Raw genomic sequence first — 23,043 nt, 5'->3', positions numbered from 1 at the left:
CCCCCCCGCCTCCCCAAAGAGCATAGTGCACTCTGGGAGTCCAGGGCCTGGGATACAGGCATGCCCCTGGAAACTTCCCGGGGATTCTGCAGGCCCTCCAAACGCCGTACACACATTAACAGTCACACCTGCAACAATCCTAGGATGCATGTTCTGGTGTCCACGCCATAGGGAGGATACCGTGGCTGTCGCTAGTCGCTGAGCACCAGCGGGTTCACTTCCACGCCTGCCCCAGGGCTGTATCTCCCCTGAGGCTGGAGGCAGCGGTCCTGGGCTGAAGGCCTCCGGGAAGCTGCCAGGGCTAGGGGCCACCGGGTCGCCCTGGCTGGTCTCCACATTCCTCCAAAGTCCCATGGCTTTAAAAGCCCATGCTTGGCTCCCTGTGGCTGGCACCAGGCCCTACAGTCCTGAGCAGGGTCAGTGAGATCCCCGACCCTGAGGAGTCCCCAAGGGGGGCTGGCTGGCTGGGAAAGGGCTCTACCCATAGGGAGGACTATGACATGGACAACTGGCTGGCTGGACTGGCCACCCCTCTGCCTGCCTCAGGCTCCTCCCCTCACATGCCACCCCCTCCCTTAGCCCTGTCTGGGGGGCTCCTCTCTGGGACTCAGCAGCCTCAGCTTGGGCTGGCAGCTGGCCCTTGCCAGTCTCTGTGGAGCCAGAGGCAGAACAAGAGGATCTCCGCTCTGGGCCTGCCTGCCCAGCTGCCTCTCTGCCCCACTTTACCATGACCAGGTCCTCCCTGGACCCCGCTCTGCCAGCCGGTCACCCTGTGACGCCCTCCACCCTTCCAGCTGAACCCATCCTGGCTGCTCCCAGCTCGTCTTACCCTGGCTGCAGGTGGGCTCGGCGCCTGTCCGGGGCGCGGCCTCTGTAGGCCAGCAGTGCGACTCTGCCACGGGGCCCTCAGGGACTGTATTCACCTGCTCACTGCGCAGTGGCTCCTGGGGCGGGAAGCCCGTGCCCTCTGCCCCTCCAGCCAGCTCTTCTCCCTCTGTGGGGACAAAGGAGGGCTGCAGGTTACAATCCTCACTGGCCTGTGGGACAGGGCCCCTCCCTTCTACACCTTGGGACAGGGGACCTGGGTCACCCCCACCAGCAGGGCAGCAGGGGCTTCTATGGAACAACTGCGTGGGTGGGGCCAGGCTGGTAGCGGCAGGTACGCTGGTGAGGTCGGCTCACCACCGGGACCACTTTGTGCCTGACAAAGTCCCCCCAGCCCCATCAAACACCATCATGGGACCCTGAGGTGGGTTCATGGGCTCTCCCCACTAGTTTATGGGAGTGGCCCTCAGAAACATGGTCAGGGTCCCAAACCAGCTAAGCGCAAAGCAGACTGAGTGGTGTGCTGGCACCATGCCCTCCTGCCAGGCCACACCTTCCCTGGCACGAGGCAGGGGCCGGGAACTGGGCTAGGCTGAGCCAAAGCCTGATGGGCCTGAGGGGTATAGGCTGAGCCTATGGCCACCAGCCAGGCCCCAGGCCGTTAGTCAGCACTGGGCCACGAGCGCCCAGCCCCCCAGGCCCTGCCTCCTGCGCACTGCAGCTCTTCCTGCGTCCTGCCTTCTCATGCTCCCTTCCTCACCTCACTCCCTTCTTTCTTTATATTTGGGCGTAGATGGCCATCGCCCCGCAACCCTTCTATTCTCCCACTTTCCCACTGAGCCCTTCCTTCCCCTTCTCCAGCAGGCAAACCCCCTCCCCCCACCTCCACCTCAGCCTTGACCAGGCAGGGGTGACAGCTCCTGGGACAGGGAAAAAGACTGGGCCACTGAGCAGCCCCAGCCTCCCCAATGTTGGCTTCTACCTCCTTGAGGGCAGAGCATTCCCTGGCTACCTAAGCCATGAGTCACTCCCGCCCTTCCTCAGGTCTCACAGCCTGGCCGACATGGTCACAGCATCTTTGTTCCAGGGTCCAGCCCCTTACACTATGGCAGGCAGGGGCGAGCACCTCGGAAGGCTCCCTGAGCCAGGGAGCAGGAAGAGCAGAAGGAACCCCATGCCGCCCGCGCAGAACTCGGTTTGCTATGGCTGGGCACGCCATACTCACGAAGCAGGCTTGGTGGGTGTCAGGCCCAGGACTTTCTATAGGTGCCAGTGCTCTGCCTGCCTGTGCCCAGCCTCTGCTCGTGGGGCAGTTCCCTGAGGGCTTGACTGAGGGGCCTGAAGGGGCTGCTTAGGTGGCTGTGGGCTTCTTTGCTGACCGGTATGTATAGGACAGGGGCATGATAGGGGAGCAGGGTGCAGGGAGGGCCCGGGGCTGATGGGACAGATGGAGTCGGCCTCCAGAGGGGTCAGGGGCCAGGCTGCCTTTCTCCTATCCCAGGGGGACTGTCCACCCTTTCCAGGCCTTTCCTCTTGATGGGCCACCATGAGGTGAAGGGACCCTGGGCCAGGAGCATCTAGCAGAGTGTCAAGCACATAGGGTAGTGGCTCTGTAGGCCAAGCAGCCCACCCCTCCCCTCCCAGGAGGTCCTGTGAAGAGGGCTACAGGTGGGCCTGAGGGGGAGAGGACTGGCCTGGGGGCCCAGCCTTAAGAGAAGGGCCATCTGGGTCCCCCTGGCCTCCCTGGCCTCAGGGTCCCTACCTGTGGGAAACATATGGCCAGGCTGGAATCCTGTGCCATCGGGCCACTCTCCCTGCTCTCCGGGGCAGACTCATGGCCTGGGCACTGGGTCCCCAAGGACCAGTCCTGGAAGTGGCAGCCTGGCTCAGACTCTTCCTGGCTTCTTGGGATGGCATGAGGCTAGCATTACCACTCAGCCCACTGGCTGGTGGCGCCCTGCTCAGGCAGGCGCGTTCTGTCCCCGGCTGGTCCCATGGCCTGGGGTGCCCTTTCCACTCTTCCTCCTTCATCTACTTCCCTGCTCCTGAAGGTGTGGCCCCTCAGGAAAAAGGACCCTCACTTACCTGGAGACCAGGCACTATTTTAGCACAAACCAGGTCCTTGCCTGTAGGGGGCAAATATCCAAGGAACAGAGAGCACGGGCTGACAAGGAGGTGGGGGGCGGGCAGCAAGAGGCAGGGTCAGGGCCCCTCTGTGGCCTGGGGACGGATCCACCACGAGGCTGGTGGCCCTGGTCAGCATGGCCTGGGTAGGTGGGCAAGACTCAGCTAGTGACCAGGAAAGCTTGAGATCACTCCTGCCCATCTGCAGGCCGCGGCAGGTGGGACAAGTCAGGACTGGACCCTGCCAGCCACGGCTGGCCGCCTTCCCCCGGCTGGACTCGGAAGGCCTGTGTGAGGGGCACCACGGGGGTGGGGGATACAGGTTGGGGCTGTCCACCTCGGGGACAGTGCTGGTCAAGGACTCCTGAGGCCAGCTTTCCCGTGCTCTCGCACCTTGGGGACATGCCCTGAAAGGGTCCATACTCAAGCCTGCTCTCCTAGGTGGCTTGCAACCTCCCGTGTAGCTGTCTCTGGCTTCGGTTCCACCCCGTACACCCTCTAGTTCCTGGGTGCCTTCGCAGGGAAGTCCTACCCTTCCTGTCCATCCAAACCTTTGCCTGGTTCCAGGCTGCCTGCTGGTCACCAGGGAAGGCAGATGCAGGTCACACTGCCAGGTCACTCTGTCACCCTGCTGGGCGGCTCTTTCCTGGTGCTTTCCTTGTTCTGGGGGTTGTGGGAGATGGGCTCTGGGGCGATGTGCCCATCCCAGCATGGCCCTGACACCACCCCGGGGGTTCTGGGGATCATCAGGGGCACCCACCCCAACACAGCCAGCCACGCACTATCTGCTTGCACACCCTGAGGCGGCCCTGAGAGGCCGGCAGGTGTGAAAGTGCAGAGGGTTGGTTAGGGAGCGTGCTGAGCACTCAGCCCGTCAGGAGGCTACTCTACTCACTGCCAGGTCCACGCAGCAAATATTCTCAACCTGGGGCTGCCCCCAACCCCCACGCCCTGTAAGAGTTCCATGCTAGCAAAAAGCTGTTTAGTTTAGTTTGAGGGAAGGAAATAAAAAAGGATCAATTCTCCAGGATGAAGAAGACACATCGGGAAACATACACTCTTCTGTCAATCTGACACAGGGGAAAAAAAGCGCAAATTGTAGTCTGGGGCCCGCTTGGGGCTGGGGCGCGGTGAGCAGAAGAGGGAACGAAGGCAGCCAGGCTCCCTGTGGCCTGACTATTACACCCCAAGGACCTTCCCACCCTGCACCCAGTTGTGTGTGGCTAACACCAGTGATGGTCACTCACTTCGGTTAGGTTATGAAGCACATTGCAGCTTCCTTTGAGTGCTCGCTCTCTCAGACCCTAAACTCTGGGGGAAAGCTAGCAGCCATGACATGGGGACACTCAGCAGCCTACGGAGAGGCCCACAGTGGAGGAACTGAGGCCTCCAGTCAACAGCCGGTGAGAACCTGAGACGTGCCAGCAACTCTAGTAAATTCTGACCAGCTGACAGCTCTGATCCTCAGAAAAGACCATGGGGCAAGGGTCAGGTGGACAGCAAGACAGCCTAAGGTCGGGGGGACACCTTGGGGAAGCCACATCTTTGTGGGAGGGAGTGATCTCCGTGGGCTGTGGACTCTGTCACTGCCCTTTGGAACCACCCCAGCCCGCACTGCGGCTGTGCTTGCTGCCTGCCAAGCACTGTGCTGAACCCGCATCGCCTCCATCGGGCACACTGGGTGCTGGAAACTGAGACACAGCGAGGTACACAGAGGGGAGCAGGAACAGCCAAGGTCACCTGGTGGTGGACCCCCCACTGACAGCTCTTAAACTGCTCTTGGTCCTGCAGCCTTCAGAGGCTCCCATCACAGCAAATGGCTGCGGGAGCTGACCTAAAGGGAAATGAGTCTTCCTCTCACGAGGCCACGACCAGCGTAATTGTAACCAACTGGGCAAGGATCCCTACACTTCCATGATTCTCAAAGCAAACTGGGGACGAGCACCAGGTGACAACATCAGCGCCTAATGCCATAATTGTAGGAAAAAGTGAAAGGAGGGACAGCTGCCACCCTCGGTCTGTCTCCACTCGGGCACACCAGCCACAGTAGAAGCTCTCAGGTCTGATATTCAAATGGGTCAGAAAATGACACAGCCAAGGCTGCCTGGCCGAAGGGCTGTATGGGAGATTGTGTCTGAGAAGACTGATAAGCCTGAAGGGTAAAGGCTCAGTGCAGGCCCTCAGCAAGGGTTAAGGCTAGTCCCAGGAGCAGGGGTGGGGGGAGAGCCTGACACCTTGCCCGTTGATCTTTGAGATGCCACCTCAGTGCCCCCTCCCTGGAAGGCTGGTCTGTCTGCCGTCCTGGTCTGCCAGCTGCCCCTGCCAGTAGGCTGTCATTCCTAAGGGTTCTAGAAGGAACCAGGGCTCATTCTGGCGGACAGAGCCCAAGGCCCCAGTCCCTTATAACTCACAAGCCCACCCATCAGCCTTGTCCAGCTCCTTGCTGGCTGCTTCCATCTGTCTTGCCCCCAGGGGCCTAGGCAGGAATGCTCCCCACCAGAGAAAGTATGCAGGGACAGCTCACAAGCCTGTAGATCTCTGATAAGCCTAGGTCAAGACCCCTCCCCTCTCCTGAATCCCTATGTATTTATTCATCAAGTTTACATGTAAACATATCACATATCATATCAGTGCTGGCTCCCTCCCTCCTAGCCACACACCCCTATAAGGGGACTGCCATCATCACCTCCCTTTTGGATGGGAGGAAGATTAAGAAAGTGGTGGTCATACCATTTGGTCACACCCTCTGCCCTCCAGGGCCCTCAAGGTGTGCTTCTCAAGGATGAGTAGGCTGGAGGTCACCTTGGCCTCCTCCACCTCCACTCTCCATGCAAGGAGCAGGACTTGCTGCTGGCTGGTCGCAGGGGCCTGGGCCCAGCTCTGGCCTTGCTGCCTAGGAGATGGGATGGGACTTACCTGGGCCCAGGGAGGTCATGCTGGGGGTGGCCTCTGCCCTGTGGGGCCGGGGGGGCCCAGGGTCCTTGGATGGGTCTGGAGTGGAGGCCGATGCTGAGGGAGGGCAGGGGATGATAGCTGTGGTGGCAGTTGGCACCGGGCGAGGCTTGTTGTGGGTATCACTGGGCCGCTGGAGAGCGTCAGTGGGCACAGGGTCAGGAGCCGTGGGGGCCACAGCCCCAGGGAAGAAGTTCTCTCGGCTGTCCTTGGGGTGCTTTGGGGTGGTGGGTGTGTCCCCTGCAGCCTGTGAGGACAAAGGGGAGGTGAGGATGGTGGGCTGGGCAGCCCAGAGCCTATGCCAGGACATCTGCCTGGGCCTGGGACCACCAACACGCCCTCACAATGCCATCCCTGGGCCCTCGATGCTACCAAGGGCCCTGGCAGCCCTCCAGACGTCTGTAATGCTAGGAAACTGCTGGCAACCCATAGCCCTTCCCTGGGAGGATGTCTGGGTCCTGCTGGTAGGGACTGAGCGGAGGCCCTCGGGTTGGCCAGGACCCCCAGCAGACCTCCCCCTCCCATTCCTGGGTGCCACCTTGGGAGGACATGACCGTAGGCAGGGGGTCATTGTGCCTGATGTGGGGACTGCAGTAATGGAAAGTCAGTCCTGGAGGGCGATTTCCCAAAGGCCGTTGGCGGGATCATCGCGAGGGAGCTGGGGTGACACCAAGAGTCAGCTCCCCAAGTTCAAGACCGCAGCCCCTAAGCCACGGTGCCGGACGGTCCAGCTTTGGCTGTCCTAGAAGCTTTCACCTAGGCCTTCCATTCTCAGGGGAGCAGGGCCCGCTGGTGCCTCTCCATCTTCGTCCACACAGTTCTTTCTGCCACCAGGGCCCTTCTACTTTGCACCCAAAGCCCACGCTGCTCCCAGGACAGTGTGAAGACTGCAGGGAGGGCATGCTGTAGTGTGAGCCACCCCCCTGGCCCCCCGTAGACCCCTAGACCAGGGCTGCAAATGTGGGAGGTCTCACGCCTGTTGGGAGCACCTGGGAGCTGGGGGGTCAGCTGGCTCCCTGCCATAACACTGCTTCTTTTGACATTTGTTCTGCTTGAAAGGGCTTGTCCCTAGTTTCATGGAGCACAGGACAGCCTCTGTGACTCTGCTGTGTGATGTGTGTCTGGGATGAACCTGGACCTCCAGGCGGGCTGTGGAGGGTGGGGAGAGGACAGGAAGGTGTGCTGTGTCTGTCCTTGCAGGAGCCAGCCCAGCCCCGGCAACAGCACGGGGCCTCTAATTCTGTCCAGAGCACTCTCCAGGTGTGCGCTGGGCTCTCATGGCAGCTGGGACCGGCCTCCAGCCAATGGATCCTGGGGTGAGGGGCAGGGGCAGCAGGCTCAGGGCTAGGGCGGCTCCTACCCCAGCCCTGGCCAGAGGCGGGCCCAGGCCCCAGCTGTGTGCCAGTCTTCTTTGGTCTCCAATCTCATCTAAGGGACTCCTGCCAGCTCAGGACAGGGAAAGCAGGGGTTTGGAGGTTTTCTGTGTGGTTCTATCATTTTAAGCATCTTAAAGACTGTATCACAAACTGCCCTCTTCTGTCTGGAGTGGTCACTGCACACCTGCCTTCATCTGAGTCAGCAGAGGAGGCAGGAGGGCACCCCTGGGCCTAAGCCCTGCACTGGGGCCCTGGGCAGTTACTCCTGTCCATTAGCAGAAGCTGGGGTGAGGGCCATGCAGGTCACAGGAACTACACTGGCTGTGATGTGAACTGTGGTTGCTTTGGCAATAATGGGGTGGTGGGGCCTGCTGGTGGGGTGGGGCTTGCCTCCCCTGGGTTTCTGGCCCTCAGCTGGGGGACTAGGCCCACGTGTGTGACCCACAGACTGCCTGGTCAAGACTGAACTTCTGGACTTCCTCAGACCAAGAGTCCAGGCAGGAAGGGTAGCACGCTGCCCCATTTCACTGAGAGGAAGCTCTGGACATGGAGGGCACCCACCAGCCTGCTGCTGGGTGACCTGGGACTTGGATGCCCGCTGCCCTGAGCTCCTACCTTGGGACTCCCTGTGATGGACTTCCCTGGGGGAAATGCCAAGAGAGGGCTGCATGTGGGCAAGGATGGGAGGGCAAGGTCTGCTCACTTGTGCTGCTGGGGAAGGGGCAGTTGGGCCACCCCTGGGGGAAAAAGAGGCCACACCTATTCAAATGGCAAGTACCTGCCCTTTGGCCCAACAGTCACTCCTGCAGAAACGCCCATGTGTGGTGCAGGAAGGTGCCCCTCTCACACTGCTGAGCAGGAGCACTAGAGTGGCCCCCCGGCTTTAGGCAGGGTCCCCTCTTTCTCTGCCAGCCAGACTCCGCCTACGGGCTTTCTCTTGAGCTGGACCTCTCTCAGGGAGACCTTCTCCCTCACCCCCTCCTTAATAACCCCTGCTCCTCACAAGCTGTGGCCTCTGAGCCCTAGACCAATGGTTTTGGGGGCACCTACACCCAGGGCCCCTGCCTGGACTCCTCTTCTAGGGGAAGATCTGCTCCCTCACCCCGCTTCCCTGTCATCAAGTCATGCTGGCCCATCTGACATCTCAGATCCACCTGTTGCTCGCTGGGCCCCTGCACCAACCCAGCCTCCCCACTCAATAGCAGGGAGTCTTTCCCACACCTGGTACCCACCTGTGCCCTCCCTCGCTGAATAAACCCCAGGACTTCCATGTGCTCTGCTCCTAACCCATTCCTATCCCAGCCTCACATCACTTCTTCCACCTTCATCCCAAAGTTGCCTTTCCACGTGACGTCAGGTAGGTAAGGACCATCTTCCCCATCTACAGAAAAGGCAGCTGAGGTGAGGGGACCCCTGAGGTCACACACTCAGAGTTGGTGTCTGGGCCTGCCAAGGCCCCACCTACCATACAATGCTGCCCCAGCTGGGCTGGTGGTCGGGGCTCCCTGCGGGCCTGAGGCTCACACGCCTCTTATCCATCTCCCCTAGGCCCATGTTAAGCCCAGAAACAGTCCCTCCTGAGGTGTCCCTGCTTCTCGGCCTGCAGCCTGGGGCCTCGGCAGGGGCTGGCCCTGTGTAAGGAGGCTGCCACAGGCTGGGTCTGCTTACCTGTCTCTGGGCAGCAGCCCCGAGGTGGACCTGACAGAACTTCACAGCCTGCTCCAGTGCAGCCTCCTCGTCCACCTGAGCAAGGAGATGCTTGAAGTCAAAGGGCCAGGCCATGGTGCCCTTGTCCCAGCCCCTGGACTATGAGGACCAACTCCTCTGAAGAGCTCCTGGCACTCCAGCCTTGCTCGGGGAGCATGGGCAGGAGCACACGTCTATCTCCCGGCTCCGTCTTCCAGGGCCACTGCTGTGGGCCATGCTCGTCCTGTCAAGTTCATGTCTGGAACCAGGTTCCAGGGGCTGGGGCGGGCAGACTCTGAGCCAAAACCTGCTCTACAAGCGAGCACAATGCAGGGCCTTTTGGAGTCTGAGGTCTGGGTGGAAAGCAAAGTCCAAATGACCCAGAGACCAACAGCCCAAGGTGCAGAGGGGTTAGGGAGGCACAGGGGCCCGCCCTGGTGGAGCCATGGGCAGGGAAGGAGGGAGAAGGGCTGGAGTGTCAGGAGCACCCAGGTAGGCTGGGGAAGGGCTAGCTCTGACCAGCAGGGAGTGCTGGGCTGGGTTCTTCCTAAAGTGTCAACAACAGAAACAAATAAAGGTTAATCCTGGATGCTGGGGAGGGGATGATAAAACAGGCACTCTCAAAAGTGGCACCACAGACACTTTGGGGAGAAATCGCTTATCAGGACGGGCAACCAGACTGAAGCAGCCATTGCAATTTTGGGTCTCTTCCTGTGGAAATCAGTTTTTTGAGAGAGAGCAAGTGGGGAAGGAGCAGAGAGAAAGGGAGACAGAGGATCCAAAGTGGGGGAGCCCCGATATGGGGCTCAAACTCATGAACCTTGAGATCATGACCTGAGCTGAAGTCGGACGCCTAACCGACTGAGGCACCCAGGCACCCCTGGAAGTCATTTTAAATAGAGAAACAGCTATATGTCTAATGCATTAAAAACAAACAAACAAACAAAAAAATGGAAAGCAAAGTAAGAAACGGGTCAGAGCTCCTCACATACTCAGGGTACCACAGCCACCTTCAGGTGACAGCCATAAACGTCTCTGAGGAAGTGCCCCAGAGACCGGCAATGCAGGGGGGTGAGGGTCGGGGTCCCCTCTCCCTGCATTGGATTTGATAAGATTTCTACAAGTGGTTTTGTTTCATCTACAGTTGAAAATAGAGTTTTTCCAAGGTCACCATTTTTCCTTTTCTTTTCCTTTTCAATACTTTCCCCAACCTTCTTGAGACACAGTTGATAAAATAGCCCCATACTTAAAGCGTCCAACATGATGACTGGACATGGTCCTTGTTTTTCTGACTCTAAATCTATGGCCTGCTCATGGGAGCAAACCTCAAATGTAGGGAAGTGAACAGCAGGGGCAGGGTGGGAAAGACACCCAACGAGCAGCCCGAAGGTTCCTTGAACCCTGGACAGGCTGGGAAGGACCTTCCGTAAGCAGCACCAGGCCTGGCCCGCAGCCACCCACCTGCTTGATGAGCATGTAGGTCTCAGACATGATCCTCTCGATGCGGCCCAGGTCATAGGCCACGCCCTTTTGACCCTGCTGCCACACTCGGTAGGCATCCAGCAGGAGCGTCTTGCCCGACTCTGTGTCTTCCAGGAGCTTCCTCTTTCGGCTGGGCCGTGTGGGTGGCTCCTCGGGGTGACTGCTTGCTCTGGCCCCAGTGGCGGCGGCAGGGGTGGCGGCTGGGGCCGGCTGGGCCGGTGTGAGCGGGCTGGGCTGCTGGCGGGTGCTGATGCTCAGCTCCTCCAGGGACAGCTCGGTGGGCCGGCTCTCAGGACCCCGGTCCCTGGAGGGTCGGCCTGGCTGTGGGGGTGGCGCCCGTTCGGAGTCTGAGCAGCGAGTGGTGGCCTCACCCGTGTCCATGGGCTCGACAGGCCCTGCCCGGGGGCTCTCCTTGTCCTTCCGCTCCCCAGACTGGTCTGCGCTGTCTCCTGCCTCCATGGCCATGGGCCGGTGGTTGAGGGGGCCCACTTTGCCCCCTGGCTCGGCCGCTGGCCCTGAGCCATCAGCCAGAGGGGGCTTCTTGGAGTGGGGGAGGGTCTCTTGACTGTCTTCGGGACTGGCCTTGTGGGGGACGTCGGTGGTCATCCTGCCTCCAGCGAGGCCACAGGCCTTGGGCCCTGGGCGTTCTGACCCCTATGAGAAAACCAAAGGTGAAAGACTGTGTCTTTGGGGCTTCTACCAGAACAAGACACGCTGGGTTGTCAGGTGCCCACCCCAGGCCACCCTGGCTCTCGCTGTCTGTTAGCTAGACCAGGCTGGGCCTACAGACCTGCCAGGGGAAGTCCCTTCCCACTCTGCTCCTCCGGCCTTGAGATGGACTAATGGGCCTTTGTAGGTACTGCCCCAGAAGAAGAGGCCTGGCCTGGGCTGGCCTTCCTCAAATGTGGGCCTCGGGGCAGTCCTGGGCCTCTTATGGGGAGGTCATCCACCCAGGGCCGCCAAAAGTGCTTGTTGCCGAGCTGAATACTCCTGTTCTGGGCTCCCACTTGCCCCTAATGCACAGCAGCCAGGGTGCAGTCTCAGGGGGCGCCGCTCCAGGCCCCTCTACCACAGCCCAGCCAGTCCTGCTGGGAAGGGGGCACCGCAGCAGCACCGTCCTGGCTCAGGTCCCAGTGGCCACTGCTGCTAGGCTGATGACCTACCCTCCTAGGCCTCAGGGTGCTCAGCTAGGAGAGAGGGTAAGAGCTGTGCCTGCTTTGGAGGGTGAAAAGGGACCAGGTGTGCCTGGTGCTCTCTGAGACCTCGCTTAGCCCACCAAGAGCCCACCGTCTGCTTCAATATCGTGGCTGCTGTGACCCCAAGTTTGGCCCACTGGGTGGGGTACACCGCTCAGATAGCAGCCTCAGGGACTGTCCCTATTGTCTTCCTTGACCACGAGTCCACATCTACCAAGCGGGTCAGCACCTCACTAAATGTCTGCCAATTCCCCATTGTGCTGACCTTCTGCACCTGGAGAGGCAGTGGTCTCTACTTCACAGGTGGGGACACAGGGACCTTCCTAGTGGCTGGTAAGTGGAGGGACTGGGCCACTGCCTGGGAGAGGACAGGGGCCACAGGCATACCTCTGCAAGCTCGCTCAGCGTGTCCTCCAGCACCTTCACAGTGAGGATGAAGGCCCGCTGTGCCAGGACCTGGCGGTCAGCATCTCGCAGATACTTCCTGCAGGCACACGGGGATGGCCAGAGAAGACAGCAGAGCCTCAGAGCCACATGGCACTAGATAATGGCCCATGCCCTTTCCTACCCCGAGAATACCTGCTGGTCCCTCGGCCTCCCTCCTGCCCGGGTCCTGAGCCTCCTCCCTCTACAGCAGGAACAGACTGCCCTGGGCCCTCACAGGGTGGGCAGGGCCAGGCTGAGTGAGATCTGGGGGCCTTCTCTTTGTAAAGACTGTGTCCAGTGTGCCCCAGGACCCAGCTGAGGGCCCCACCCCAGCACCGGGAGTGAATGAGACAAGACAAGGTGAGGCGATGCAGGCATGGGCAGCTGCTGGCCCAGCTGGGCCAGGCCATGTCCTGGGATCCCCCACAACCCCTGCAAGTGCAGCTGAAGCAGATGTCCCTCAGTCCTATCTGTACCACCCTTTCTGGCAAAGGGATCCCAGGTTCCCCTGTTGCCTGGCCTGTTATTGCTGTCCTTCACCTGGAGGATCCTGGCTATCATTTGGACACCTGTCTTCTCTACAACCTGATAGTATCCTGAGAGCCCCAAGCTGAAGGGAAGCAGGAGGAAGGGAAGGGTGGCTTATGCATAGCCCATGTTCACCCCAGGGTGCACAGGACAGGGGTGCTGTCTAGACACTGGGACAGAAAGCCTCCTGAAAAAAAGGGCTGGTCCAGGCGCCATAGCCAGTGGAGAAATGCCCTGGGCGGACGAGGGGCTCCAGCCTGCATGTGCACTCATGCTCTGACCCACAGCAGCATCGGCTGCCTCCCATGGGGCCGACCGCACGCCGGGCCGGGCAGCTGCACTCACTTGCCCTGGTCCGGGGTCCGCTGCAGCATGGAGGACACCTTCAGCAGGGTGCTGTGGTCCCGGAGCTGGGCCAGCACCTTGAGCAGCAGCACAATGGAGCGGTTCATGTGCCAGGCAAAGCTGCCCGGCCGGTCGATCTCGTCCACGGGGATCCGCCAGATGCCCTGTGAGATTGACAGAGGTGGGTGCGTGAGGTGGGCTGCTGCAGCCGAAGCCTGCTGTGGTACCACAGGAGACTCTGCCCAATCCAGGGTGCCTCGGACCCCTCTTGCTATCCCCAGGGGGATGGGAGCGTGGCCACTCCCATCTACTTTCTGCCACGGATGGTGGCAAAGGATACGTGCACTGTTCTGCACTCTCCTCTTCTGAAGGGTTGCACGGTATGTGTTTGCTTGTTCTGTTCCCTATGGTAAGCACACAGGTGGCACCTGGTTAAATGCAACCAGCGGGAGGAATCCAGTGCCTCTGCACCTCTGCATAGGTGCTGACTCAGCCACGAGACCAACTCCTAGAGCTGAACTGATGGGTCAAAAGGTGCCACAATGTGAACTGGCTGTTGCTGGCCAGACAGGCTCAAGCCTGAGCTGGGACCACGCACATTCCCTCCAGTGGTGCCAAGAGAATTGAGGGTGGGGCTGAAAACGACCTGTTGCTTACAGAATGCCCAGGTTTCCTTGAACCTGCCCTGTCCAGTGCACGCTCTGGCCAGGACCCCCTTCCTCCACTTCTCAGCCATCCAACCTCTCTGTCTGAAGGCTGAGCTGGAGCAGGGCCTGCTCTAAGGAATCCTGTGCTTGGACCGCCCCTGCACCTGGCACCTTGTTCATTGGCAGCTCTGGGTCTGGTGCCCTGTGGCACCCCCACAACCAGCATGGTCCAGTCCAGGCGTGGTGAAGGAAAGGATGACCAAGGGAGCAAATTACTAGTGAAGAGAAGCTCATACCTTCTGAGCAGGCCTGAGGCTGCAGGGCCTGGGCATTAAGATTTATGTCTCTAGGGCAGGACTTTGGGAGCAGGCAGGCTCACAGATGGCTTCCTGTAGCCAACACCCTAGAGAAAGTCCTGCCCAGAGTGGACCAGGGCTGTGAGCAATACTGCCTCCTGCACCTGGGGCCCACAGCAGGGTACCCAGGGGGTGCCCCTTCCAGGGCTCTATTCCCGTGGATGCTCAGTGACGAAGTCCCAGGAGGGAACCAGGGCACCCCTAGCCCTAAGCCACTCAAGGAGCCTAAAACCAGCAGCTTCAAGCCCCCACAGTCCTCACACTGGGCCACTGGGCTCACACTGGACACAGAGAACTGTTCCTCCCACCCTCTGAGCAGGCCGGGGGCACTGTGTGAAGGTTGGCAACCACTCTTTATCCCAGGCAGTACCAAATAAGGTACCAACTGCCTCCCAGCCTAGACAAAACCAGACGGATGAGGCTACCCACATCTAGGGCACTGCCACCAATGCTGTTATCTTCCCACTGGACACAGGTGGCTTCTGCAGCAGCTCAGGAAAAGCTGCCACTTGAGAGGCCAAGGGACAGCTTTGAGCAACTGTCTGGCCAGTGTGGCCCTGACACCCTACCCCCAGATGTATGGCAGTGGCTGGAAGGTGCCATCTCTGTTGTCCAGCAGGCCCAACGGTGTAGACTAAAGAGGCTGCTTCTTTCTCCCAAGGCACTGCAGACATTACCGTGCTCTGCCTCATGGACCGACATGGCTATGCTAGGGAGGGCAGAGCTCAGAGATGAGCGACTCCCTCAGGGTCACACAGCACGAGGGGAGCCCCAGAGTTGACCCCTCACCACCACCAAAGCTCTGAGGACAGGCTGGACAAGCCAACCAGCCCACAGGGAAGCCTCCACCACCTGCTCTGGCCCTTCACCACTGGCCCCCAGCTCCTTCCTGCACCTAACAGGAGAGGGGGAAAGTCGGAGGCATAGCCTGACCACATGCCAAGACACTGCAGGCATGTGCCGGGGCTGGCCCAGGGCCACAGGCCAAGTCGGACATCTGGGTGTGACCCCATTGCTCTCGGATCTCACTCTTCCTTAGGGCAGAGGGGCGTGCTCTGCTCTGCACCCTCAACCACAAGGGTCCAGAATGACCCTGGATTTCACTGAATGCTTCCCTCTTCCCTGGCAAAACCTCTGAAGACTCAAAGAACAATTGGAGGTCACTCCTCCCAGTGCACCTTGATCCGGGGTCAGAAGGTATCTCCTAGTTGCCTGATGAGCAGCTGGGGGTGGAAGGTCCCCTGCTCTTCCTGGAGGAGCAACTGGGGAGGATGGATGGAAGACTCATTTGTTCCTCCAAATTGTGTTTGGGGGTGGCTGTGTGAGGAGAGAGGTGCTGACTTTTCTGGACCCTTCCCTAGTAAGTGGCCCTGTTCCTCTTGTGTCACCCCTACCAGGGACTTGGGGTGAGCCTGGTTGTGAGATGGGCAGAAGCAAGGGTCATGGGGACCTCAGAAATGATGCCTCAGGAGGTTCCAGGCACTTGGGGTGCTTGGGCCCAATGCCTGGACCCCACAACATAGCCAGTAGGCACCACCAGCCTCAGACTACATATTTGGGGAACTTACCACCTCTGGAGGTGGCCCGTTTCATCTCTGGTAAAATGTTAGAAACGGTCTCTTCACACTGTGCTAGATCCCTGGGGTGTCCCCACACCCCTGCCCCTCCCTGGCATCCAAGCCTGCGCCTTGTGCCCCTAACATTCTTGCCCCAGCTCGGGCCGCCTCTTACCTCTTCCTTCTACTCTGGCTCCCAATTCGTCCACCCGGCCTGGGCCAGGACATGTTAGGAAAAGGGTAGCGTGGTCACATCCCCCCTTGCTTATAGCCTTGACAAGACTGCTCCCTTACCTATCTCAGCAGAGACCTGGGCCTCACTGGCTGTTGCCCCCTCCCTGGACTCCGTACACATGCCACGCCCCCTCAAAAGTTTCACACTGCTCTCCTTTTCGAGTGCCCTCTCACTTCCTCTGCCCAGCCAGTTTTCCTGTGTCCTCCCAAGCCTGGCTGTGATGTCACCTCCTCTCCGAAGCCCTCCTGAGCCTCTGCTAGGACCACAGTGGGGGGCAGCCCCTCAGATGGTCAGGGGGTGGTGGGCCTAGGGCTAGGGCCCTAATGTGTCCTTAGGAATGTGTACTAAGTGGGGGCAGGCATGCTTGAGCTCCAGGTCCCCAGGGGTCCGACACAAAGCTGGCAGAACCCAGGGGCCCAGCTCATCCATCTCCCCACCAGTCCCTCACCCTGGAGATTTCCAAGATAGTTGGGAAACAACTCTGCTCACAGGGAAACGAATGCTCTTCACAGCTCTGGGTATGCACACGAGCCCTGCGCTGAAGAGGGGAGCAAGGCACACCTTCTTGCCAAAGGGCAATGATGGCGAGACAGCAGCACTCTCCCTGAGGACTGACAGGACTCTGGGCTGCTTGGAGCCATATCCAGCTGGGCTCCTGGCGGGGGCGGGGGGGGGAGTGAGGGCTTGCTCTCCTCTGTCCCCTAAAAAAGAGGGGTCTGAGAAGGCGATGCCAGAGGGAAAACACATTTGGTCCTCTGCAGGGTGGGCCAGGTGGCCACAGCAGACTTGGCAGGTGGTGGGGGGTGTGGGTAGGGCCTCTACAGAGCGGGGATCCCAAATTCCTGCTCTTGCTCCCAAGTTCCAGAATTAGAGACACAGGGCATTTGCCTGTTTAGTGTTTCTCTTGGAGAAGGGATGGGATGTGCCAAAATGAGCCAATGAGCATGCTGAAAAAAACCACTCTGGAGGACCCACCAAGCCAACCCTGAAGTGGGCCCGCCTGGGACTGAGGGGTGGCCTGGCACTGTGAGCCCCACAGACAAGCAGATGAAGGCGGGGGCTGTCACATGCTCGCCAAGGCAAGGCAAATGTCTCAGATGAGACACTTGCTGGATGCACACCGATGGGGGGGTCTGCCCACCACCTGCTCCCTGTCATGCCACGGCACCACTGACCTGCCCATCTCACCATCTGGGACTGCCCTCCCCACCCCTGCCATTCCTCCCGCACCCCGTTCCTGATTCCCAGGATGCTACTCTCAGCCGGGAACTGAGTTACACAATCATGGACATTTTCAGGCACACTCAGCTGGCCGAAACTGCTTATTGTGTAGGTGGGAACCCGACGCCCATCGAGGGGCAGCGAGCCCCCAACCACACTGCTGGATGGTAGCCAAGCTCGGAGTGCACGTGGGTTCCCTCCTCACGTCTGGGGCCAGTGGGCCGCCTTCCACCATAGTCACTCTGCAGCCGTTAGGCACATCTGTGGGGATCACTCTGGGAAGAGACGCAGGGTTCCTTGGCCTGGAAGCCAGACTCCCAAACGGCTTTCGGCCCATCTCTGAGGAGGGACAGAGGGATGGGGCTCTGGATGCAACCCCTGAGGATAGGTCTACATTGTACCACACACTTCAGGGCATGGTTTGGATTCTATTTTACATGAGGGCTCTCTATTAATCGAATCCTTCCCAGATATGTGCACGCAGCCATAACATACTGCCACCCGTTCCAGAAAGGATGGAAGACCGAACAAATCAGGCAGAGTCCACAGAAAATCAGAAGGGAACTACAGACACCATAAGCCCCGGGGAGGTGCCTGCAGACATGCAGCTAGCCTCCAGAGACAGCTGGTCCGAGGGCGTGGAGCCACCAGGCAGAGCCTTAAGCTGGCAGGGTGGCAAGCAAGCCAACGACTCTGCCTTCTGGCTGAGCAGGCAGTGCCGGGCTTCTGTTTGCAGCCAGAGCCCCCAAGACAAGCAGAACACTTCCGCCCCCCTTACAGAGGGGAAGACGACAAAGCACACCCCCAGTACTGCCCCTCCAGAAACGATAGCCCTGCCGTGCTGTGCCTGGGGAGGGCTATGAAGCCCCTCGGAGAACTGGAGAGCTCCCAGGGAGGGGAGGCACTGGGCGAGGGATGTCTGAGCGCTGGCAGAAGGGGCACAGCCAGGCTCTACCTGTGGCAGCAGAGGCCACACGCCCAGGCCTTGGGAAGGGTGCTGGAGATGCACCACCCGAGAGGGAGGAAGAGGGGCCTGATAAGAAGGGGTGGGCACCAGTGCCCGAGAAGAGGGGAGGCCGGATTGCAGATGAGCGAAGGCAGGAGTGGGAGCCAGGGGCAGCAGGGACCCCATGAGGAGGATCTGGAATGGGGCTCACCTCTGAGGAAGGAAGGCAACACTGGTACCAGGCAGGACCTGGGGGGCACGACTCAGGGCCTTTCCTGCTTCTCCCCTGTGCCCTCCCCAGCTGCCCTCCTGTCCTGCAGTTCTGGCTGCACTCCAGAAGACTCCCCTCTGCCAGAGTGCAGGCACACCCCCAATTCCTGGCTGGGACGGTGTGTGTCTGGAGAGCTGTGGGCAGCTGAAGGCGCACAGTAGCAGCCTCGGAGCACTCAGAAACACCGGGGCTGTGCTCAAAGCTCCACCCATGCGCATCTCCTCGGAATGCCTCAGCCGACCCCCAACCCGTCCAAGTGGTTCCGGGCTCCTGGCTGGCAGATGAGGTCACTAAGACAGACTGTAACTACCTGAATAATTCATGGAGCCCCAGACTCTGGGCTGAGTGCTTGAGACAAGTTACCAAACCCTCCCTGTACCCTGGAGACTGGGGCATCTTCCTGCTGCTCTTAAGGTAACAGAGCTTCCAAGATGAGCCCCGCACTGGGCCAAGCCTGGAGGTTCATGGAGGGTAGGGCTAGCTGGCATGGTTGGTGGTCCTTGGAGACTTTCCCAGGGGAGCTGAGAGCTGGGTTGGCGGAAGGGGTGGGGCACTGCCGGGCCGTCCTGCGCTCTTGCCCATGAACACACTGTCCACTTATAAAGGGGGGTGGAAAGCAGGCGAGGCTGGTGCCTGGGCAGGAAGGCCATGAGGCCTTGGCTTCTGGTCATCAAAACCTTGGCAGGTGGCACCTCAGGGATGGACAGCAGATGCCCCTGCTGGCATGGAGCATTGCTCCTGGCTGCCAGGCTAAGGTCATGCTCAGTCCCAAGGCTCATGCTGTCTCCAGCACACTGGAGTCTGGGGGAAGCTTCTCCCCAGAGGGGCAAGGGACTCCTCTCTCCCCAGATTCCCGATCAGCTGGCCAGCCCACACCTCCCTAACTGCCTCAGTGTGGGACAGAAGGCCTTGTCCATCCATACTCCTGGACCCCTGGCTCCAGGAACACCCATAGGGCTGCCAGTACAGCCTCTTCACCTGGCTCAGGGCCAATGCTGAGCTTTGGCCAATGGTGGCCCAAAACCACAGGTCCAGACACAGTTCTGATTCTCACAGTAGCCCCAACTGGCCTGTGCTGGGCCACTGCTCAGGCCGTTCTCAGTGGTACACCCCAAGGTCATTCTGGGGCTCCCAGATGCACCTGCCACCTTCACGGACCCAACCTTTCAGTAATGGCTCCCCCTGGGGCTTCCTCCACTCCAAGGGCACAGGCAAAGCCCCCCCCAGGAAAACAATGGCCTGGAGATGCCAAAGCAGAGGAGGCAGGTGGCAGGTGTGGCCCAGTTGGGCACTGTTCCATCTGAGCCATGCTCAGACCCAGGGCAAGGGTCTTGTCATGGAGTGGATGAGGCTCAGGTCATGGAGACTGGATGGGGACTCTTTCATCCCAAACTCACACTGCCGGGGACTGCTCGAGTGTGTTATCGACCCACCCCTCATTCTCCAGAGGGGGAAACTGAGTTCAGACAACCTGCCCAAAGCTACCCAAGTGACCTGGTGTGGGATGAGACGCAGGAACCAGACTCTCCTTCAGGTCCTCTCTGAATGCTTATGGAGGTACAAAAGATTATCAATGTGATCTGTGATTTACAGACTAGAAAGAGAAACACAGAACTAAGCAGTAACACCAAATCACTTCAGTTTTGAGCCAGGGCCTCTGAAGACCTGAGAATGCCCCTGTGAGAGGGCAGACTGGGACTGGAGTGCCCGCTGGCAGAGGAATGGGGAGTGAGCGTCTTGCACCAGTACTTCTGAATGTCTCAGAGACTTCATTATCTAGTCCCTTGAGCCTCTGTTCGGGGCATGGTCTCAGCCTCAGTCTTCCACAACTTGGCTGGGCTCCTCTCGCTGTCCCCTGCTGCCCTACCCATAGGACTCAGATGTCCCTTCCCCACTCTGCTATTACTGGGGTCATGCCCAGCTGGGGCACCCAGTGAGGCTCAAGCAGGAGGACAGAGGAGAAAGTAACCACCCCTGGGAGCACCCAGAAAAGCCACAAAGGAGCCGGGCTTGGATGGGCTGAGGAGGAACTGAAAAAGGAAAAGCAGTCAGGGGCCAAGAGCACTGTAGGAGATCTAGGGGTGCTCAGTCTGCTGAGTGGGTGGGCAGCTGGGCAGGTGGTGTCTGCCACCCACAGTGGGGCCTCTCCAGCTCACCCAATGCTGCTTCAAATCCAGAGAGGCCCAAGTCTGCCTGGGGCCTTCTCAGTCCTCCCCTACCTGACCAGGAGCTGCTAACAGAGTGGTTAGTAGGGCTGACCTCTCTCTTGAAGTCAGTAGCCAGCCCCAAGGACTTGAAGCCTAGCCTGCCCGGTCATGGCCTCCCAGATGCTGAGCTGTCCAGGGGTGGACAGGAGCAGCTGTCACTGGTACATCGGCCCCCTGAACAGAGCCTGGCCTCCTGGGGGAAGGAAAGCTCTCCCATATGAAAGTCAAGCTAGGCAGACAGGGATGTGGGCCCATGGGGCCTGCCCAAGGAGCCTCCAGAAAAGGAATGTTCCAGGTCAAAGCCACAAACCCTGGCCTCTGAGTCCCCTTAACCTCGGTACTGCCCTAGGGCGGCTCTGAGTGAGATCCCAGCATGAGCCAAGGCCTGGACAGACTCTGGAGAGTTTATGCCCCAGATGAATCCCCTCTGGGTGCTGGAGAGGCCCAACTCAGAAGTTGCTCCAGAGAGGCCCCTGGGTCTCCCCAAGCAGACAAGCCTGACAATTGCAAGGTAAGCCAAGTGCATCCTAGGAGCCAGGAATCACGTGGATGGGCCAGACACACCCAGCAGAGGGAGTCTCCTGCTAATGGGACAGACAGGCACATGTACATCCAGGGTGAAAGGAGAGAAGAAAGGCTGGTGCAAGGAGTAATAGGTTGAGAGAGTAAGGAATTTGGGGAGGGGGTGTTCAGGGAAAGCCAGAGAAAAGCCAAGAAGGTGCAGGAGCCAGGGGAGGAGGAGCCTCTGCCAAGTGGAGCCCTCAAGGGTTGACTTACCACCTGGGGTGTCCCATGCAGGAGAACAAATGAGCGTGTAAGTTTTTTTCTTTTGGAGTATATAGTTTCTATCTCAACTTTTAACTCAGTAAACAGAACACAAGCATTTTGTGTGTGTGTGTGTGTGTGTGTGTGTGATCAAAAACATCCTGTTATTTGAAACGACCACAGCGCATCACTCCGCAGGTGTACCCATACTCATCCAGTCCTCACTGGTGGGCCCTTGGGACTGAGTCTTTAGGATTATGATGAACAATGCTGGTTGAACAGCCTTCCCCACAGATCTTTTCCCCCTCTCCTTAGAATGGATCCCCCGGAGGGGACAAAAGGGTAAGGGTGCCGCAGAAGGGCCTGGGTGTCTGACCTATGACACGGGGTGGGTGGCTAAGGGGGAGCAATCCATCATCCTGCGCCTTCCCAGTCCCAAGCTAGCCCCATGTGCCACAGTATGACAAGTGAACAGGCCTCCCAGGGCCACTCAGCCCCAACATTCCTATTCATAGAAAACATAGTGCTGTAAGCACCCAACACCCAAGGGAGAACCCGTTCCCCGGGCAGAGGGATTCCTGCAGCACCCCCTCCACCCCCACCAGCATGGGTGCAGTGGTGACTCAGCGCTCCAAACAGGCGAGGGCGGGCAGCCTGCTGGCATTCTGTTCCCAGGAGCAGCGGGTTTGAGGCTGTGGGAGCAGCCTGCTTCCAGCCAAGGGCCAGCTTCTATGCAGGTGACGCGCTGGAGAGAGCGGGGAGCCCCACAGTAGGAAAGGGTGCTGGGGCAGATTAGGGCCTCTCCCCCCAGAGAAGCAGAAAAACATTCCAGTGTCCAGCCTCAGTGAGGCAGCTTGACCCAAACTAAGCCAGGATGGAACCTGGATGGTAGGCGCTTGGGTCAGGAGCAGCCTTGGGGAGATTACCATCATCCTCCAAAGTCTCCAGGAGACATCTGTCACCAGCATACCCATACGAACCTCCCAAACAATAAGACTACTTGGAGAGAGTGTGTAGAGCTGTGCTGGGTGCCAGAGAGCCCCGGGGGCCAACGGCACCCACAGGGTGCCTGTCCACCTTTGACAACAGAGGATTTCACTTAGAGCTCATGGGAAGAGACTCGTCCCAGGGCACACAGCCAAAGGGAGCTGAAACTACAGCAAAACTCTGACAACTCCACTCTTCTCACTCCACCCTGTGTCCCCAAGTAAGGCGAGCATCACAGACAGAGCCAGGCTGGCAGCGGAGCACCTCTCCCACAGCTAGTCCAGAGAGCTCCAGCTCCTTCAGGAGCCACCCTCCTCAGGAGTCCTGGGGCTTTTGGGGCCAGGACTCCCCATCTTCCTGATGCCTTAAAGAGCTAAGGGCCCTGGCTCTCCCACAGCACTTGGAGCCACTGTAAGGTAGGCCAGGTTGAACACCCTCGCGGCTTCCACTGCAGACCCATCAGGGCCGGCTCTCTAGCCGCAGGGTTGTACAGAACCGCCAGGGGCGCCGTTGCCCTCCACCCAACCAGCGGTCCTGGCTGGGCTCCCGAGGGCAAGGGATTCCCCGCGCCATCCACAGGTAATGAGTCCCCAGCACAGGCAGGGGCTGGGGAAGCCTGCAATTTGCTTGTAGCTGGCACCTGCCCGCTTCCAGCCTCTTCTACCAAATGAGACGCCGCACACTGGGTCCCCAGAACTGCCGGGCTGGCTCTCCCCTCCCCCTCCCGGGGAAAAGCAGAAACGACAAACAACTAAGTGCGTGGGGGAGCCCAGCCTCGCAACTCCACCGCGGCCCCGCCTGCGTGAGCCGCACCCCCGCCCCGCGCCCCTCGACACCCTCCCTCTCACTCTGCTTGCGGGGCAAGGTCCTGGCCCAGCTCAGGGCTCTGAGCAGGCTAGGCGCTCGCAAACC

The 23,043-nt window shown here is 59.7% G+C and overlaps 1 protein-coding gene across 4 annotated transcripts in view; it reads right to left on the bottom strand.

Annotated features, from left to right (window-relative positions):
- The window catches only part of CABIN1 (calcineurin binding protein 1), a 152,326-nt gene that overhangs the window by 1,299 nt on the left and 127,984 nt on the right, over positions 1 to 23,043 (bottom strand). For all 4 annotated transcript variants that reach the window (XM_077775182.1, XM_077775206.1, XM_077775199.1 and 1 more), the window contains 6 exons: positions 12,941 to 13,104; positions 12,029 to 12,125; positions 10,425 to 11,099; positions 8,946 to 9,020; positions 5,866 to 6,148; positions 830 to 994 (listed from right to left, as the gene is read on the bottom strand). In XM_077775182.1, the coding sequence (XP_077631308.1) occupies positions 830 to 994; positions 5,866 to 6,148; positions 8,946 to 9,020; positions 10,425 to 11,099; positions 12,029 to 12,125; positions 12,941 to 13,104 (1,459 nt within the window). The remainder of the gene's footprint in view (positions 1 to 829; positions 995 to 5,865; positions 6,149 to 8,945; positions 9,021 to 10,424; positions 11,100 to 12,028; positions 12,126 to 12,940; positions 13,105 to 23,043) is intronic.

Source organism: Crocuta crocuta, unplaced genomic scaffold (assembly GCF_008692635.1).
Source record: "Crocuta crocuta isolate KB4526 unplaced genomic scaffold, BGI_CrCroc_1.0 scaffold313, whole genome shotgun sequence".
NCBI lineage: Eukaryota > Metazoa > Chordata > Mammalia > Carnivora > Hyaenidae > Crocuta > Crocuta crocuta.
This window is presented reverse-complemented; position numbering and strand designations above follow the sequence as displayed.